The following is a 21,052-nucleotide window of genomic DNA, read 5'->3' as shown; positions in this document are numbered from 1 at the left end:
GACTCAGAAAACCTGTTCCTACTATAATCCCTGGGATGGGAGGGTGGGATTTGTTATTCTGGGCATATAATGGCACCCTGACCAGGAGAAAGGGCACAGGTTCCCTCCCCTTAGGTGCATGGGTGCCAGTGGGTGCTGGGGCACGCCTCCTCAGACCAGCCAATCAGCTAGGATGCCTGCCCTCTTCTCAGCTCCATTTCCCCCCTCCCAAATCCACAAGGAACTGAACTCCCACAAGGAGCGGGGAGAGGGATGGGGAGGGAGGGGGACCATTAAAGAAGCCACAGAGCCCTGTTTCTTGTGCCTGCCTAGACTAATTCTCACTCCTCAGGCTGCAGGGGGTGCAATTGTATTTTGCATCATCAAAATACTTAAATTTGCCTTTTTAACATTAGGGACTATCAATGTAAGAAGGAGGAATCCCTCTTGTACCATTAATATCTTAATTACAGGTAAAGTAATATGAGTCTTTTGAAGGGTACTGACTGTATATGAAGAAATTAACCTGCTTTTTGATTAAAATTGCCCATTTTGCTTGTACTTTTTTTGAATACAGAAATATAAAATACAGAAATTCACTTACTACTTGCAGCAGCGCAAGATACCCAGCGCCTACATTATCGAAGTTTACTTTCACATTTTTCCATCGGGCACTTTCATTCTTTTTTATGAGGTCCTCGCACTGAGTATAATTGTCAACATCGCTGATATCAAACATCTCACCAGTTGTTGTGTTAACACAGTGGTAGAACTTGCCAGCAAATAGATTTACTCCCATGATGCTGAAGATTAGCCAGAATATCAGACAAACGAGTAGCACATTCATGATGGATGGAATTGCTCCTATCAGGGCATTAACAACCACCTAGCATACAAATTAAAGACAAAAAATCCTCAGTGTATCTTTTATAATTAAAGAATTGCACAATGTTCTATTAATATTTCTATAAAACTAACACTTATAGATTTTTTTTCTGCCTATGTTTTATAATGAAATCTTTTAGCAAATATTGAAAGAAAATAATATCTTTAATGAAACTGAAAAAAGCAGGAACTAAAAACCTACATGGAAAGCCAGACAATGAAAAAGTATGAAAAGAAATTAAAGAAAACCTGATAGTGGTTAGATGGAGCCTTAGAATTTGTGTGCTCTAGAAAAAAGAGAGAAAGAAATATTAAATATTAAGAACATAAATCAAAATCTATAAACAGTGCAACAAAATATACTTTTTAAATAAATGTAAAGAATGACTGATGATGGAAGACTGAGCAAAAGAATTTTACACATAAAGTAGGCAGTAGTGATGACTTGTGTCTCAGACTGAATTAAAACATTAGGAATTATACACATGATATTCTAATATTCACATAGAAAAGTTAGGCAACTCTGTACTATGCATTTAGTTTTCTCATCACATAATTAATTTTAAACCTTGGTCTAAAATAATTATATTCATTGGACTTTATGAGTGCAAATAAATTCACACTTCTGTTAATTTGTTTTTCTTGGCTATGTTTAATTTATATACTATTAAGCAATTCTACAGGGAAAAGTGACTGCAAAAGATCAGAACAAGTGCAACTGAGTCAAAGGTTATTTGTAATATGTACAATGATTCTATTTTACTCTGAAAAGAAGATTCAGCAGCTGAGGAAACAGCAAAAGATCTATCTGCAGTGAAGATTTTAGGTGGTTAATTTTGTATCCAAAGACCGTTAAAATAAAGAGTCTTTCCATTTACTTCGCTAGGCTTTTGTTTGGGGCCTATGGGGTGTGGGCAAAGAGCTAATATTTTATCTAGTTGCCAGGTACAAAGGAACTATTCACTGGCATCAGTTATTAAAAAATGCATTCTTATTGTGTTGTACAGTATTGGTGTGATGGGGTGTATGAGCCCCCACACTGGTACAGCACGGGTTAACCCATCACTTTTAGCCGAGGAGGCCACACACCTGCGGCTCTGCTGGGCATGCTCCAGCTGGAAGCAGGATATAAAAGCCAGCAGAGCAGCTCAGTCTGGGCTGACTGCGGAAGTGTGTCACCAGCTCCTGAAGGAGGACTGCCTGCACTCCAAGATGCAGAGTCCAGCCCCGTGGAGATGGATCCTGACACAGGACATTGTGGAGAGGGGAGAGACCGGAGAATCCCAGAGTCGGAGGACTCCAGAGACTCAGGTAGGAAGTGACCCAGGGAGGTTTCGTGGGGAAATGGTAACAGAACTGGACCAAGGCACAGCGTGTTTCAGTCAGACCCGCACCTTGCCAGTAGTACTGACTCTGGCCATTGTGCCACACTGCCCCGACAGCAGGGGCTATAATATTGCCCCTGGCCATTGGGCTGTGCTGCCCCAACAGCAGGGGCTGTAATATTGATTCTGGCCACTGCGCCGCACTGCTCTGCTATCAAGGGCCGCATTAAGGACTCAGGTCCCTGAGCCATGCAGTTCCAAGACCCGCGGCACCCCTTCAAACTTGATGTGATGCACCTCTCCCCTGCCCCCACGGGGTGACGGGGTGTATTAGCCCTGCGACAAATGGAAAGAAACAATACTATTTGTATGTGAGCTTAAAGTATACAGATAGATTATAAAGGGAGTTTTGTAGAAGCTGAGTTTTCCAAGGTGAAGGTTAACATGTGAATGTTATCCATTTTGTTACAAATCAGTTTTTTCAGGCATTAGCATCATCTGTCACTGCAACAGAGATAACTCCTGTTATATTTAGGCAGATGGCAAGATATGGAAATCTGAGTAATTTCCTAAGCAGGAAAGAATTGGAAGGCTGTGTGGGAAGAGAGGCAACGTGGTGGAATCACACAGGCTCATCAAAATTGCCTTGATACACAATAAAACTCAAAGTTGAGGGGCAGTAACTAAAAGAACTCTGCTCCCATCTCTGTCTTCCATCTTCACCCCATCCTTCCCTCTACCATTTACTGAGTGAGCCCTCACTTCCTGTCCTGTGTAGGGGCCTCTCAGAAATACAGAAATGTGTGTTCCCCTCCCCCGCCCCCGATTCCAACTGGCAGGGAGTCTCATGCGCCTGACATACCTTATGTCCCACTACTGCCAGCCTCTTCACCACCATGTTGCTTTGTGTCCCATGCCAGTTCTGACACGAGGCAGGGGATGGAGGCTGACAGCAGAAGTAGATGGAATAAACATCCCAGGAAGAATGGAGAAGGAACTGGAATTTCTCAGTTCTAAGGACAGTTTCTCCCCACTCAGGTCCCTAAATCCAATGGGAATTATAACAGCTCCAGGGTTGGAATAACTGTCATAAACAGATAGCTAAGGGTTAATGCCTCTTTCACCTGGAAAGGAGTAACCTGAAACACCTGACCAGAGGACCAATCAGGAAACAAGACTTTTTCAAATCTGGGTGGAGGGAAGTTTTGGGGTGTGAGTTCTTTGTTCTTTGTCTTGTGTCTGTGCCCTCTCGGCTCTGAGAGTGATCTTTCTGTCTCCTGGCTTTCTAATCTTCTGTTTCCAAGTTGTAAGTACAAAGATAGTAAGACAATAAGTTTATATTGTTTTTTTGTATTTACATGTGTGTAGTTGCTGGAATGTGTTAAATTGTATTCTTTTGGAATAAGGCGTTTATTCACTTTTTTTTTCTTAAGCAATTGACCCTGTAGATTGTCACCTTATACAGAGACTATTTTTAATGTACTTTTCTTTCTTTTTATAAAGCTTTCTTTTTAAGACCTGTTGGAGTTTTTCTTTAGTGGGGACTCCAGGGAATTGAGTCTGCAGCTCACCAGGGAATTGGTGGGAGGAAGAAGTCCGGGGGAAAATCTCTTTGTGTTAGATTTACTAAGCCTCACTTTGCATACCCTCTGGGTGAGGGGGGGAGAGAGATTAGCTCTCTCGGTACTTGTGTTTCCAGGACTGGAAGCAGGGAATCTCCTAGGGTCGTCCAGGGAGGGGAGCCTGGGAGGAACTAACCAGGAAACAAGGGGAGAGGGTTATTTCCCTTTGTTGTAGGACTCAAGGCATCTGAGTCTGGGGGTCCCCCAGGGAAGGTTTTGGGGAGACCACAGTGAGCTAGGCACTGTATAATTCCTGGCTGGTGGCAGCTTTACCAGGTCCAAGCTGGTAACTAAGCTTGGAGGTTTTCATGCTAACACCCATATTTTGGACACTAAGGTCCAGATCTGGGAAAAAATGTTATGACAATAACTCACCTCTGTAGTCATGAGTAGAGTGGATACACTCTAAGTCTGACCTGTAAGAAGTAAACTACATGAATGTAAATCCTGTGCAGATACCTTTCCCTCACACACTTTCATATACTCTGTCATAGGAGTTCTGTGTAGTAATCCCCAGTATCATCATTTAAAACCTGATTGCCATACATAGTAGAAAGATAGCAACCACAGTTCTGCAAACTAAGTGGCCACAATTTTTTTAGACTTTTTTTTTCTTAGCAGGAGGGAAATATAGAATCTATGCTTCTTTCGCTCATCATCAGAAAATGTGATAGGAATTAACAGTGCATTCATTGCATCCTGATAATTCCGTAATGTTTTACACAAAAACCTCTGTAATTAGCTAGGTGGTAAATAACTTAAAAATGTATGTGATTGCTTGTAAATGCTAATGCTTGCAAATGGATATATGTTTTAGTTATGTAATACAGCATCCTACTGTAGATACTGGTATGAAATAGAAAAGAGGATAGTGCAATATTTCTACATGAATTTGTCATTCCTCATTTTGCAAGTATGGTTTCTGTTTATGCATGGATTATTTCAGGTTCTTTCATTTGTCTCACCCTCATCCCTTCAAATCGTGACAAGGCTCTTAGAGGTCTCAAAGCTCTTAGTGTCCTAAGCGATTTAATGGCACCAAGTTCGGAATAGCCCAACGCATTGGCTATTAGACTAACCAACGACACCTACAGAAAAACAGAAAAACAATAATTATTCATTTCCCGAAGCTGTTGATATTAGAATATAATATGTGTTATGTGAGTTTCTAAAGACTGGTTGGACCTCCTTTTACTGTATTCCTTTTTTAACCATAGGAAATATTTAAAATTATTGAGGAAGAGAAAATACTTATAGGACACCTGTTTATGGAAGCTTTGTTAACATAAAAAAGTCCTTAAATTTTCACATATTTTGTTGGAGGGGCAAGGAACCATAATGGACCTAAAGTGGGCCTGTTTTTTAAAAAAGAGTATACATTAGTCTGTACTGCTTGCCAATTTGCCTTATCTTTATCTCTTCTTATCTGGTTAGAGTTCAATATCTGGACATAGCTCACTGTTCTCAAAGGATAGAGTTTCCAAAAGCACCTATGTATCTTAGGGGCCTGAGTTCTACTGACTTTCAATAGGTTTTAGACACTTTCAAAAATTTTACCCATGATCTTTAATAAGAATACTTTGTACCTTTTTCTGAGGTTTTTAAGTACTTTACAGATGTGGCTAAGTATTATTTATTATCCTCATTTTAAAAAGGCACAGAGAGGTTATGTAACTTGCCCAGGGTCAAGCAGCGATGAGTTAATAGAACAGCTAGGACTAGGATCTAGTTCTCCTAACTTCTGGTTCACTGCTCTAACCAGCACATCATGAGCCTTCCCTACAGACTTGATCATTTGGTCAGACTCAAAGGATCCAGTCTTAGCTCCTTGTCATACATGGAACAACGCATGGTAGCCATATAAAATCATAGTTCCTGTAAGCCACCATATCTACCTTAGAATCCAGGAACTAGTGGACAGAACATCTGGAGTGCAAAAATTTTTGGCAAAAAGTGGGCAGACACCTCAGTAATTGGTGCAGATTCCACAACACTCTTCTTTATTCTTCCGCTTACCAACAAGTTTGGTAGGTTTCAGTGGCAGCAGTTCACCTGTGAAAGGCTGATGATTGCTGTGATAACTCAGCATGAACATCTTCCCATGGCCTGTTGTTAGGAAGACTTCATGAACCTTAGATATTAATAATACAGTTGCTGTTCCACACCCAGACATAAAAACATAGTGACTAATATCTGTGAAATTAGTGTTGATGGAGCTGCCACATTCCTTCTTTCTTGACTATTTTCTTCCAGAGGAGAGATTTGAGAGGGATGATTAACAACATCGCTAAGGTCCAAAAATGACTTATTGAGCAAAAGCCTAACCACAACCCATTTAAAGGCACATATTTGTACATTATAAGTGTTATGAAAGTAAAGATAGCAGGATTTGGACTACGGTGATTGCCATTTAAAAGGCACTGTTTACCAACAGATAAGCAATTGAGGTTCCCAACTTATTTCCTGTTCTAAATACAGGAAAGTACAGTGCTACCTCAAATACTTGTGTGACACCTATTGGCGAATTTCAGCTTTTTATTGACCACGACTGTATATTTACAAAGACACATGGGCAATGAAATCATATTGGTATTATATCAGAGAAGATTGCTCAATGTAAATTACTCCATCTCGAGAGAGGATTAACTTTTATGTCTGAAATGAAGCTAAGTTAAGTAGTCTTTAAGTGGAAGAATTTGCCACAGTTGTGTTTTTTTAATTAAACTATACCTATACCATTCCACCACCAGAAGTATAGAAGACATGTATATCTGAATATATGCATATTTCTTTCCAGTACTTGAAAGAATCCTTAAGACCTTCACTTAATCCCACAGAATTTATAAAATAAGTAACTTTTCAGATATAAGTATTCACTGATATGACAATAAGGAATACCCCTTATGTGCTAAAATAGCACCCCGGTTTTATTTTATATATAAACAAAAATGACTTGAACCACAAATATGGGAGTATGCATCTAGAAATGACAATCTGAGAGCAGATAGGAATAAAACAGTTGATTAATTCTATTTCGCTATATAGAGTAATCTGACAGAAAGTAATTTTGTAATTAATTCACTCAACATACCTTTCAACTGGATTATGTCTACAGAAGAATGCATTTTTAACCAAAGGAAAGGCTTATATTATTTTATTATTGCCATAATGGATAAGGTTGTAAAGGAATTAACTGTGCCTTAACACAGTATTAGCAAGAAAATCTTACTGATGACTGTTCAGTAATATGATAAAATATTATTTCTGTCCTTACAAGGCAGATTTAAAATAATCTATGTGCTTTCTAAATCTATAATGAAATTATATATTTTTTTTTATATATTTTTTTTTATATATATTTTTTTATATATTTATAAATTTTTTATACTGTGCCATTATTAATATATACTAGAGGTGACAAAATGTGGAATGCATTGTATTGTGAACAAAATATTTATAATTCATTCCTGTCAACAAAAGATAACCAAACCCAGATGAGGGAGAATACATAATATTGAAAACAGCACATTCTTTATATGGATTCAAGAAACAACTATAAAGTATAACAATATTAAACACATCCACAGGTAGGAGGACAAAACACCTCCTTTGAAACTGTTTACATGCTAATAGCAGATTCATGAGCTACTCCTTTCCCACATTGGTCCCACTTTTAGGATGCTCTCAGCCCTCTGTCTCAATTAAACAGGATTCTTTGGGCAAAATCTTCAGCTTGTGTAAACGGATGCAGCTCCATTGAGTTCAGAAGAATTGCGCCAATTTACAACAGTGAGGCTGTGGCTGTTAAAGTCATTTCTCAACCCACTTTGTCTGTAAGGTACTTTATGCTACTTGTAGAGTCCTCAGCCTCACTGTAGCATTTTTACTTTCATGCCTTTTTAGTTTCTTCATAAAAAAAATTGAACTTAATGTAAATTACAACTGTATGACTGAACTAGTCAGGAAAAGATGGACAAAGTGAGAGGACATAATTTGCTTGTAATCATTAGGATTAGTTTTACAGTATATGTAGTGTGAATACTTATTGTAATCCATACATTATACTGCTTCAGTATCCTTAGTTTCAATTTTGGCGCCAACTCCTTTACTGCTTAGTTAAGAAAATAACTTATCTTTTAATACCTTAGCAATCAGAAACTGTTGGGCTTTTTTAAAATTAATAAATGTATGTGTATAGATGCAGTAATGATAGTGGATTTTAACAATAAAATTTTAAACTCTTCCTAAAAATGTTAGCAGAAAAGGGAGGGTCAGGGATGTGTGACTGATATTTAGGAATACAAGTCTAATATTTTGAAAAAGTTTTAAAAACTTTTTGGAGGAATTCAATGCCCCTAAGTAGCTCTTCTCAAGATGACCTTTTGCCTCCAAAACTCCATTGCAGGTGAAGTCTGAGAGGAAACCTAGATCTCCCACATTAGAGCAGCAGGAGGGAAAGTGGAAAAAGTACCAGGAATACAGAGGGGGCACGTTCAACAACTTCCACAGCCCAAAACTATCAGAGGGAAGTACTGCAGGAAGGGGAAGGCATGTCAGCTATAAGTGGCAGGTGAGAAGTAGTAAGAGGGAAGGGGAGGGAAACCTGCCCTGCTGAAAGGGAAGAAGAAAGAAGAGCTAGAGAGGGGGTAGCAGGCAGGACAGAACTGGTAGGAAGAAAAGGGAGTGTATTCTTCCAGCTCAGGCCAAAGAGAACCTAGGCCCACAGCACAAGACTGAGCACCGTATACAGAATCATGAAACTGAAGTGATATGAGGGAGTTATTTACTCTAAAGTGGTGAATCCCTCAGCTGTTTACATGTTGTGAATATATTCTTCTTTGTGTGTCATTCATTCTGGGTCTCTGTCACACATTGCTTTCCACCTTTGTGCTGTTGCAGGTTGAGAGGCATGCTCTGGGAATAGGGTGACCAGATGTCCCGATTTTATAGAGACAGGCCCAATTTTGGGGTCTTTTTCTTATATAGGTTCCTATTACCTTCCACCCACTGTCCTGATTTTTCACATTTGCTGTGTGGTCACCCTGTTGGGAATCATAAAGCCAAAGAAGAATAAAAGTTGGGGGCTATAAAAATCAGCTGACGCTATTTACTTGCCTTTATGTGCTTCCTGCAACAGCCATATTATAGTTAAAGATCAAGGGCAGATGGGAGTATGCAGGTATGATAAGTAAAATTGCCAAAAAAAGGCAGGTGAAAAAATACAAGGAATTGTAATGAAGCTAAAGCTTCAGGATGGGATTTTCAAAAACACTCAACATTAGCCCAACTCTGTTACCATTAAAGTGAGTGCATTTGAAAATCTGACCAAGAGCTGTGAGAATAATTCATTACATTCATTAGTAGATGAATTTCACATCTGTCTGTCTGCAAATTGTCCACAAATAGATTGTGATTTTCTCAAGTTTGTTTTTCTAAATAATTCCACAGTACTTTTTGTGAGTAATTACTGGTCTATAGTTTGTTCCTTACAAGTATTCATAATTTAATTTGATTAGACACATAATTCACTAGGTATATTTCTGTTCCCTGACTGGTTGAGCAAAACTGTTAGGATTAGGTTTACTGTGTAAAGAGTCATAATTATGAAGCAGAAATTCACTTTCAGCAACTGTTTTGCAATAACTTAAAATGGGCTCTACTATAGATTTCCTATGTGGGCACATCATTTAATCTTTCTCTACCACTAATTCCCAACTATAAATGGAGATAAAACTTCCTTTCTCTGGACCTTTTTCTGTTTTGTCTATTTAGACTGTAAGCTCTTTAGGGCAGGGATTGTCTACTGCTCTGTGTACATATAGTACTAGACACTACTGTACTACAAATAATAATTAATAATACTTTTGGGGAACATTTGTGCTGGGAAATTAAGTTTTAAGGAAAGCTAAGAATCGTATGTACAGTTGAGATGCTGCGATACAGGAAGGTCAAATCAGTGATTGTATCCCAATTAGCTATACTAGTGCCCAGTAGTATTCAGCAAATATGTTATTTGTTTAATATGATTATATCTTATTATATTCAGCTTCTATATACTACAGTTTAAAAAATGTGTCCATATCCTGTTCTGGGCTACTCAACAAACTTCTAAAGATACATATAATAAAATCAACAGACTCCAGAAATTGACCAAGATAACACTGCCCCAGCAGCAACTTAGATAAGCACAAATGTAATAGCTAACAAAATCATCCAACTGTTCCCCAACTTCACTCACCTTTTAGCTCACTATGGGCCAAGAAGGTATGGGCCTGGCAGCATGCCCTAAAGGCTACAAATTCAGGCTGTTCTGGACCAAAGGGGGAGAACACATTTTGATGGTTCAGGACCATCAGAGTCCTGCCAGATGTCCTTTTACTTTTATACCCATAAAGCTCTGGTTTGGGCACTTCCACTGATAGCAGTTGTGGCAGTTTTTCCCAGGGAGAGAGGCCATCTCCTACATAGGTTAGCTGATTGTTGTTTAGGCAATCAAGCAATTTTTATTAGGTGCAAACTTCAGTCTTTTACAATGGGAAAAGAGGTTGTCGGGAGAGAAGCATAAACCCCATAAATAGGAGAATTTACACACAGCTTCTGTGTCACAGTCTGAATCTGTCTCTTAAAGAATCTATTACTTTCCCTCGTACTCTCAAGTGAGTTCATAAGTTTCTTCTGGAAGGGCTGATTTGGAGTGCTCAGGAGGGAACTGCTGAATTAGCCGTAAGCACAGTAAAACATTTGTTGACTGCATTCCAGAACATGGAATATATTTTTTCTAGGAAGGTGGGAAGTTCAACTCTTGTCTGGTCATTCTTATTTTTATAAAATTAAGGAAAATGGGGAAATCTTCAATTAGATTGCAAAATATTTATCACTTCTGAGGACTTCATTCTGAGATTCTTTTCTTAGGCTGTACTATTGCTGAAAAAGCACCAAGAACTCTACATCAGGTATGCTGTTTTTAAAAAAAAAATCAATTGGAGCCTTCATTATAAAAATAGAACAATTGAAACATGTTCTATGGCTCATCTATAAAGGTGTGAGTAAGTTTCTTCCTTAAAATTCCCAAATAGAAGCCCCTGAATTCTGCATTACCATCCTCTTATTGAAACCACACATTGGACTACCACATAATGGCCCTGGCTCTTCACCATGGTGTAGCATACATTTCCTCATCCAGGTGAAAATTATGTTTTCTCCACTTCCTAGCTGAGTAGTAGACCAACTAAGCCAGTTTGCCCTGTGAGACTCCTGAACTTGACAAATTTCTAGAGTGGGGTAGTCAATAGGCGGACCGTGGGCCAAATCTGGACTTCTAGATGCTTTTGAATGGACCCAAATCTTTTTATTTATTTATTATCATTATTGGTTTTTTGGCTTTTTTTATTTTCTCTGAAGCCTGGACCTTGACTATACCTTGACTAAGAAATTTGGATGTTGACAAAAAATAATTGACTACCCCCGTTCTAGAGCATGCTAACAGAAACGTTACAACAAAGGGACCAGAATTTGGGCTGCCTAGTGAAGCAATACAATAATTTAGTGGCAACACTTATAAGCACCTTTGCCTCCAAGATACTCATTTGAACACACACATCACTTTGGCTCACTAAAGAACTGAGTCAGATAATATGGGAAGGCAGGAGACCAAAATATTCTGGGAGTACTGATCCCTTAAGACAATTAATGTAAGAACATAAGAACAGCCATACTGGGTCAGACCAATCACTGCCCTGCACTTTAAGCAAGTGTGTGTGTATGGGGGGGGGAGGTTATCTGGCTGGCCAGGAGAAGAGGGCAATGCTTTCTGGCTTCGAGGGAGGAGGGGAGACATAAAACTGCTGGAAAAGCAGTCAGCATGGTGGATGATTCACCACCTAGAAATGAGGGGTTTAAAAAGGTCAGCCTGGGCCTGGACCCTGCCCTCATCACCTGGAGCAGGCCAGGCAGCACCCACCCTCCCTCCCTATTTAGGTCAGAAATATGCTGGGTTATTACATCTGCTGTGGGCATTACACTAGCCACCCCATTAAGGGGGACTGGGTAGGAATTTTTCCCTTGACCCCACATTGGCCAGGTGCAGTTGGAGTTTTTGGCCTGCCTCGCAGCAGGTTCAGGTGGGCTTTGTTCATGCATAGTGTATTTAAGTGTATAACGGATGTTAAGTGCAGGTACTCCATAAATTAAGGCACAAAAGACTGGATAAATGGCTTGGAAAAGGAATTAAGGAGAGGTGCTTGGTAACTGAGCAAGCTGGGGGCAGTCCTATGCTTGGTACAGCAGGGAGCCAACCCCCTATCATTATAGTCCACCTTAACCACTCCTACAAGGGATGGTGGTCAGTAAGGTCTTAGTAAGGGAATTGCTGGAGGGACCTGGATGAAAAGGGGAGGGAGCTGGTGGCAGTTCCCCCCTCCCTGGAATTGGTTGGAATTGGAGGGTCCCAGCAGTGGGTCTGCTGGAGGGACATGAACAGAAAGGTCTGTGTGAATCCGGTGGGGTGGGGGGCCTTAAAAAAAGCACTCACCCCGCCCCTCGGTGAATTGTGGGGGTTTTCACCTGTAATGCACATTTTATCCGCCCAGTTAGTCCCAGACATCTAATAATAAAGTTGCGGCCTGATTAAACCCATATCTCACGTTTCCTGTCATTCTTTCAGCATTGCCAGACAAAGGTCCATCTAGCCCAGTGTCCTGTCTTTCTACAATGGCCAATGCCAGGTGCCCCATAGAATGAACAGAACAGGTAATCATCAACTGATCCATCTCCTGCAAGAACTTTGTACAAATATATGCCAGGGCTGGGAAGAAAACCAAGAAAGCTTCTCTCCTCTTCCATCATAAACCCTCTCAAATCATAGCTGACTTATTTATTACAAATTGTCAAACAGCTAATAAACTCCAGCTACACTAAGTGAATTTCATACTTTAATGCCACTGCCTTTTTCACTACTTCACTGCCAACACTAGCAAAATAGAGGCTAATCTCTTGGGAATAAAGCTTTGACAGCATTTGGACCAAACATAGTATCTTAGATGCAAAGTTTGGATGGCTGTAGAAAAATTCCATGATGATATAATGTATTATTTGAGAAACAACATGTGATCATATAATAAGACTGTGTCATAATGTATATACACAAATTGTGGAGTTTTGCATGGGACCTTAACTTTTGTTTAGTATGTAATGTTCTGTTAGTTATAGTTTTTTCTTCTGAATATAAAAGCACTTTTAGTAAAACCAACAGATAACAACAGGCTATTAGTAAAATTTTCATAAACTTTTGCTAAAACTACTGTGTTCATTAGAAATCTACTTCACAATAGTGAGTTTTGTAACTTTGTTGATAAGAAAATCAGTCAAAAAAGACTTGAAGAATAAAGAACTTACATCAACAATCAAGAAGTCCAGCCAGCACCATGCATTAGTGAAATACATTTGAAAACCATAGGCCACCCATTTCAGAAGCATTTCCAGAATGAAGATGTAAGTGAAAACCTTGTCAGCATATTCCAGCATGGTCTTGATAGTCTTGCGCTGCTCTATATATATGTCTTCAAAAGCCTGTGAACACAAAGTTTGCAAGTAATCATATCACTTCCTGGTTCAGAAAGATCAATTAGATAAATGAAGAAAGCGGAGGGATTTAAGTTTTTGTCTCTTCTTTGTGCACCCTTTTCAACTCTTTTGTTACTTAGTTCCCATTTCACTACCTATGCTTCAACGGAATCCAACTTTGAGAGAGGCAGTCTTGTTTTATGCTTTCTCCAATAGAATATGGAGAATATGTTTTGAATATGAATCCTTTTCTTTCTTAAGCAAAAGTCCAGTCTCTATTATTTCAAGAAACAAGAAATATAGGGACTCTACATGTAATTCTGTGTACTTTTTGTGTGACCCTCAATTGGCTGTGATTTTTTTTCACAATTGAGTTTTTACAAAATCAAAGTAAATAATTCCAGACCAAATCCTGAAGCCCTTTCTCAGATTTTTACTCAACCTTTAAATAAACCCTCACAGAAGTTAGTGAGAAATTTGCCTGTGTAAGAATTATTGCCTGTAGAGACTTCAGAATTTGCAATCCTATTTTATTGCTGAATCAAGAAATAAATACAAAGAATGATTTTCTGCCAATATTTTAATATGAGGCTTAACCCAAAAAATCCCCCTCTTCCAGATACATATATTCTTCCAGAGAGGAGTAGTGAGGAAGATTTTATTTACTTCCCCCAATTAAATAAAACCTTTTTCCTATCAGCATACGCAAGAAAAAAAGACAGTGTTAACTCGCAAGAAAAATATATATTTAAGTGTATTTATGGAAATGTTTGTAACTCGTTTTCGGAAAATATACTATGCCCATTGATAGGGTAGCAAGTGCAGAGCTTGTGTAATTTGAAATGGGATACTGGTGAACAGTGACGATCTTTTTGGAAACAACTGCCATTTAGTGAAATCTTATACATTCCAAAGCTCACAAAAAATTTAGAAAATAATAAAAGTAACACAACAATGAGCCAGGGTGGAGTAGGAAGGGGATGATTTAAGTAGAATGCAAAGAGTTCCGGAGCTTCAACAGATAGTTCAAATGGCCCCTAAAGTAAAATAATTTGAAGCCATAAATGTGTACGTTTTCATGTCAAAACCATGATTTGCATATGACTTTGTTGTGCACCCATACATCGTCTCAGGTCCTCTCAGAAGGAAGTAGAGATGGGCTCACAATTTAAAATTTTGGTCCAAATCCAAACAGTAGCAAAAGTCAGTAGTATTCAAGTCCAAAACTCTGCAGTAACCACTATAAATCCTGGGTAACTCCACTGGCTTTAATAAAGTTACTCCAGATTTACACCAGTCTAATTAAAAGCACAGTTTAGCCCAGTGTTTTAGTTTTGGTCCATCTCTAATCAAAACATATGTGAATCTTAGCAAGCCTTCCAACTTTGGTTCACATTTCAAAACTGTAATGAAACATGAAATGCAGGAAGTTTGAGTGATTTTGGGTTTCAGCATGAACATTTTGCACAGCTGCGATTAAAATACATCTATCTAGACATCTTTATCTTGCACATTATAATGCGAGTATTTGCTTCTGCTGATTCCCAAATATTTCTTAAACTGATTAGATTTTCATACTGATCAAAAGCTATCCTGTATGCAAACATACTTTTAATAAATCACCCTTCTAAAAACTTATTTTTCAGAATATGTCATAATTGTTTCACTCACCAGAGCGCCACTGCTCAGAAGAATCATGAACACAATGAATGTCTCAAACCAGTTGTGTTCAACTATGCTGTAGCAGGTTTTCCTAAGAGTCCACCAGATTTTGCCTTTGCCATCTTCTATACTTACTTGACAACATGTGAACTTCTGCACACAACCTGTAAACATATTAAATAACTAGAAATTGGAATAGCAACTTATTTTGAAGTAGTTAATCACTCTGGCATCCAAATTATTATAAAATTTCTTAGTTTGATAGCCACTCTCTTTATGAGATATTTTTAAAATCTCATATTGGAATCCCCTACTTGCCGTTACAAGGTTCTGAATATTTGAATAGTGTTAGTAAATAGATTTAAACTACATCTAGGAATGAAACCATGGGGAGAAATTGACAGTGATTTGCATTTACAACTAGGTATGAAATTGACTTTAAAATATCTGTCTATATTACACACAATCTATGAACTACAGTAGAACCTCAGAGTTACGAACACCTCGAATGGAGGTTATTCATAACTCTGAAATGTTCATAACTCTGAACAAAACATTATGGTTGTTCTTTCAAAAGTTTACAACTGAATCTTGACTTAATACAACTTTGAAACTTTACTATGCAGAAGAAAACTGCTCCTTTCCCTTTTATTTTTTTTTAGTAGTTTACGTTTAACATAGCACTGTACTGTATTTTTTTTTTTTGTCTCTGCTGCTGCCTGAGTGCGTACTCCCAGTTCCAAATGAGGTGCATGGTTGACTGGTCAGTTCGTAACTCTGGTTTTCATAACTCTGAGGTTCTACTGTATATCCAAAATACAGTAGTGTTTGTGGCTGTTGGCCCATGTCACTTCTTTTTCTCTGAGAAAAACAGAGTTGCTCCACGTTTTAAGGGCCTTCTCTAGTGACTACAAAACACAACCATAGAATTGGAAAAATTAATACTGCAAGTACCTTAATATTGAGACATATTAATGACTGAGCAGGGAGGACAGTTAGCCACCTTCCAGAGAAATCTTATTTTGACATTTGATTGTTATCACTGAGAAGGGAGTAGCTTCTCTTGGCTAGTGAAACCAAGAAGGCCCATGGTGTTTCAAGAGCCAACTGTTGTAGAAGCAAATTGTGTTTGCGTTAGCAAACTGGGGCTTGATTCAATCTTTAGGCAATATTGTGTTTTGTTACCTTCTGTAAAACAGGCTATTGGTTCAAGAGCTTCTTCAGGTTCAATCTCAGCTTGTTCGCCCTCTCCAGGAGGGGCAATATCAACTGTGCTGCCTTCAGATGAGCTGGATGCATTTAGCTTCTGAAAATAAAATCCCACAGGAAATTTTTTTCTCCTCACTACGTATTATATTATTCACAGCAGACATTGAAATATGCCAGTGCTCCGTAACTATAAATAAGATTATCAGTAAATACATATTGATAATATGTATTACCATAAGTAAAATCATCATATTAAAATCTATGTAGCGTGGTTTTGATTTCTAGAATATCTTCTTATAGGAAATTCTAAAAAATAATTTGCCCACTAACCTGATCCATGTGTAAGAATTCTGAAATTAAGGTTCAATAATATTAAAATTGGTCAATTTGCATATTCCATACTGTTAGTTATTTCACTCTCTATTATATTGGATGAAACTGTGAATGTCACTTAATCTTTCCAGCACAATGACCAAACCAACAGAAATCAGCATATCTTCATGTCTGCTACAAATGGTATTTTCTCTAAAATATACAGTGTATGGATTGAAATATTGAAAATTAGATCTTTTTTCCAGTAGCAATCCTTATGAGTACACATGACCTGTTGTTTAAGTATCTTTCTATAATGTCAGTTGAGAGGAGCAGCAAGTGAACTTTAGGACAAGCCACTATTTTGCATTATCTTCCACTATGCATGTATTATCTTTATATATAGTCAAATCATGCAGTCTTTACTCAGGCAAAACTCCTAATGACTTCCGTGGAAGTTTTGCTGAGAACTGAAGAGTGCATGATTCAGGGACTGATCCAAAGGCTCCTGAACTCAGTGGAAACCTCTCCACTGACTTCAGTGGACTCTGAATCAGGCCAGTGGTCTATTGGCAGCAGTATTTGCTTTTAAATTTGCAAGTAAAACTATTTTTAAATGCATTTATTTTTTAGCACAACTAAAGAGAAAACAGGCACTCATCAAAGAGTTTGTAACATGTTTTTAGCTGTTAATATTTTGTTGATTTGTGTCTTGAATTACTTCAATCAGAAATACATTCTTATTCAGTTTTAAATAGGTAATGTAACCAAGTCTTCAGCCTTAAAGAAAGCACTGTAGTGAAATACATCATTATAGACCATGCAGCCGTAGAAGTAATATGCTACATCACTGTAATTTAGATTATAGTATTGGTAAGAAACTGTTAGTGTTATTGCCATATAATTTATAATGTCAGGAATTGCTACATACTCTACAATTAATTTTACAGATTTATATAGGAATTCATGTAAGTACATCGAGTACACTACATACCTGAGACATTAATACTGATAATTAGATGCTGATTAGGAGCATTATTTAAAGATTGATCCTGTATTGTATTAGCATACAGAATAACTTAGAGGCATTACTTACATTGAAAATTTGAGTCTGATTCCTGATCATGAAATAATAATCCTATTCTAGGCTAAAGTACTTTGAGAATGATGTGCCATATCCTTAGATGTTGTGTAAATCGGTATAGCTCCATTGACTTCCAATCAAGGGAAGCATGACCTCTGTTAAGCTACACAAATTTACACCACCCTGAGGATCTAGCCTGACACCTTTATCAGCTCAGGATATGGATACTACTGAATCAATAGGCACCACTCTCAGGTAGTTGTTACCTTGCTAAAATATCTAATGAGCAAATATTTAATTGAATAAAATGATAAACAAAATGATTGATTAAATGTAGACATGAGATTCAGGAGTAGTCATGTGTGTGAACATATAGACATCAAATTCTGAGGATATCAATCAGAATGCTGAGACTTGCACACTGTATAGAAAACTATAATGTGGTTGAAAGGCAGTGACTGTACCTGAGCTCTGACTGGCTGTGACCGTCTGTTTCAGTATAAACCTTGATACGATGTTACTTTATGATTTCTCGTGGCTTTTTTGGAATTTTGTGTAGCTTTTGTAAAGGAGATGAACAGTTCTGAAAACTACATTTTCTATTGATCTTTAGTTAAGGACTGATATTACATCAGGAGACAGCTTGCAGAATCAGGCCTTAAATTATTTGGAAACAAAGGACATGATCCATACATAATTGAAATTGATGTGACTCTTTCCATTGACTGCACTGGGCTTTGGAGCAGGCCTAAAGAAATAGGGTTACTGTAGATCAGTAATCCATATCTAAATAATAAGTATGATATCCTGTAAACGTTATAATTTCTTCTTTGAGCAGCTCTGCATATTTCCACTTATGGGTATTGTGCTACCTGGTGGTGCCTGATGTTAGAACCTTCTCCAAGCAGTGTCTGTTACAGCACTTGCACAGCCCCTTTGCCTCTTCCCTCAGCATCTCCAGATGTTGTAAGGAGTGGGGGCTGTGCCTACTGTCACCTCAGTTCCTTCCAACCACTGTGCCAGATGGAAGTGAAGCACTCCAGACCATTCGGATCTGGGGTTTTTTTCTAGTTCTTAATGTCTTGGTAATTGTTTAGTATAGTTTTAGTTAGTTAGTTAGTTAGTTAGTAGCTTGGTGAAACTGAAGAAAAAGCAGAAGCTAAATGCAGAGAAGCTAAATGAATTCTTTGTCTGTCTTAACTGCAGAGGATGTGTGGGAGATTCCCATTCTTCTTCGATGACAAATCTGAGGAACTGTCCCAGACTGAGATGTCAGTATTGGAGGTTTTGGAACAAATTAAGATATTAAACAGTTCTAAGGTGTCAGGACCAGACAGTATTCACCCAAGAGTTAAGAAGGAGCTCAAATGTGAAATTGCAGAACTGCTAACTGCAGTATGTAACCTATCACTTAAATGAGCTTCTGTACCAAATGACTAGAGAATAGCTAATGTAATACTGAATTTTTTAAACAAAAGGCTCCAGAGGCAGTCCTGGCAATACCAAGGAAGATGATTGAAACTATACTAAAGAACAGAATTATCAGACGCATAGATACACACAATGTGTTGGTGAAGAGCCAACATGGCTTGCTGTTTCCTAGTGAAAGGAAATCATTCCTCACCAATCTGTTAGAATTCTTTGAAGGTATCAACACGCCTATGGAAAAGAGTGATCCAATGGATATAGTTACTTAGACTTTCAGAAAGCCCTTGACAAGGTCCAACACCAAAAACTCGTAAGCAAAGGAGCAGTCATGGGGTGAGAGGGCAGATCGTCTCATGGATCAGTAACTGGTTAACAGACAGGAAACAAAGGTAGGAATAAATGGTCAGTTTTCATAATGGAGAGAGGTAAGTAGTGAGGACCTCAAGGATCCATACTGGGACATACTGTCACTTACTCCTGCAAGATGAAACACTTTAAAGGCTGGAGAAAATCAGAACCTTTGCTGGGTCTGTCTCCAGATCCTGTTGCTCTAGCAGCCAGGGCTTCAAAGGCACAGGTGATGATGAAGAGCAGATTTCCTGCTACAGAACCAAGAGCCACATTGTCAGCTCCAGCTGTGTTGGTTCCAAAGAAGCAGTCAAGGTTGAAGACAACCACTGTTAACAGTGCCAGATCCCTCATTTCAGATTTGTCAGATCTCTCTGATTCTACAACTATGGCTTCAAAACCCAGGATGGCTCTGGCTTTCAGCTTCAAGTACCAAGTGGGCAAATCTGTGTATTTCACCAGATTCCATGCCATCCAGGTCTTCAGCTCCAACTTCGACCTCTGTCCAGTTCCAGCTCCATCTTCAGGTCCATAGAATATATTTACTTTGGCTGTTGTACACCATTTGGCTTCTGAGGGCTTCTTGGGTCTGAAAGAGAGGAAGAGACAGGCTTCATCAGTTCTGAATTCAGTGTTGATTCTCCTGAAAAAAGGAGAAGAGCAGAGGAGATTATTAGTCTTTCTTCTGGTCCGTCTACACCTTCTCCTCCTAAGACTCCAGTAGTGTCCCCACAAAGAGTTTTCGCCCCATTTATTTCTCTCCAATTCTGGGTCCATTACTTTCTTCAGTGCAATCCATCACTGATCCAAGGCAAGATCCATGTTTAGAGGATGATAGAGGAAGAATAAAGAGACTGTTTCTTCCTGCTTCTTCTTTTTGATCCTCCTCCTGCAGCTATGTTCTCACATCACAGTTGTGGGGGAGACTGGCAGTCCAGGAGTCCATGGCCTTAATGGGTGCTGCCACAGGAATTATTCAGTCGTCCTCCTTATGGATGGAGAGGTGATATTTTATCTGTAAAGGATCCAGTGGTGGAGAAATCCTCAGATCCAGTTCCACTAGATCTGTCTGCATCTCAGATAATAGTACCTGATTGTCTGTCTGAAGAAGATACAGAGATAACTTCTCTTTTTGAACAAGAGTAGACTGACACAGACTCTGATCCTGATTTGTCACCAGATGAGCATGTGGGAGCGGCTTCTGCCTCTTTTCCTTTTGAGGATCCTCTGCAGTGACATGACCTGATGGATCACATAGTGTTCACATTGAAATTAACTTCAGTAGCTGTGGAGAAAACATCCCATCCAGTGTTTGACATTGTTTTACCTACAAGAGTAGGAAGTTTGTTATCAATTCTTGATGCCCTACTGCAGCGAGCTACATCTGTTTGGTCCACTTTTACTTTTTGCCAGCCTATTTCCAAGAAGGCAGATAAATTATATTAGATACCCTCATAGCAGTTTTCATATTTTTACACACAACCTGTACCTAATTCATTAGGTTGTTGCTGCTGCCAGTAGCATGTTGAGGTCTGGACAAGCACTGATAGAGAAGGGAAAATATTGATTCCTTAGGGAGAAAAGTATTCTCCTCTTCCCCTCTTGGTATTAGGGTGGAAAATTATCAAGCAACTATG

General features: G+C 38.6%; 1 protein-coding gene across 13 annotated transcripts in view; it reads right to left on the bottom strand.

The window, feature by feature from the left end:
• Positions 1-21,052, bottom strand: part of LOC115659409 (sodium channel protein type 3 subunit alpha) — a 964,414-nt gene that overhangs the window by 13,002 nt on the left and 930,360 nt on the right. For all 13 annotated transcript variants that reach the window (XM_030579474.1, XM_030579476.1, XM_030579468.1 and 10 more), the window contains 5 exons: positions 16,220-16,340; positions 15,044-15,198; positions 13,205-13,378; positions 4,777-4,899; positions 584-865 (listed from right to left, as the gene is read on the bottom strand). In XM_030579474.1, coding sequence (XP_030435334.1) covers positions 584-865; positions 4,777-4,899; positions 13,205-13,378; positions 15,044-15,198; positions 16,220-16,340 — 855 coding nt within the window. The remainder of the gene's footprint in view (positions 1-583; positions 866-4,776; positions 4,900-13,204; positions 13,379-15,043; positions 15,199-16,219; positions 16,341-21,052) is intronic.

Source organism: Gopherus evgoodei, chromosome 11 (assembly GCF_007399415.2).
Source record: "Gopherus evgoodei ecotype Sinaloan lineage chromosome 11, rGopEvg1_v1.p, whole genome shotgun sequence".
In the NCBI taxonomy this organism is placed as follows: domain Eukaryota; kingdom Metazoa; phylum Chordata; order Testudines; family Testudinidae; genus Gopherus; species Gopherus evgoodei.
Note: the sequence above shows the minus strand (reverse complement) of the source record. Positions and strands in the feature narration are given on the sequence as shown.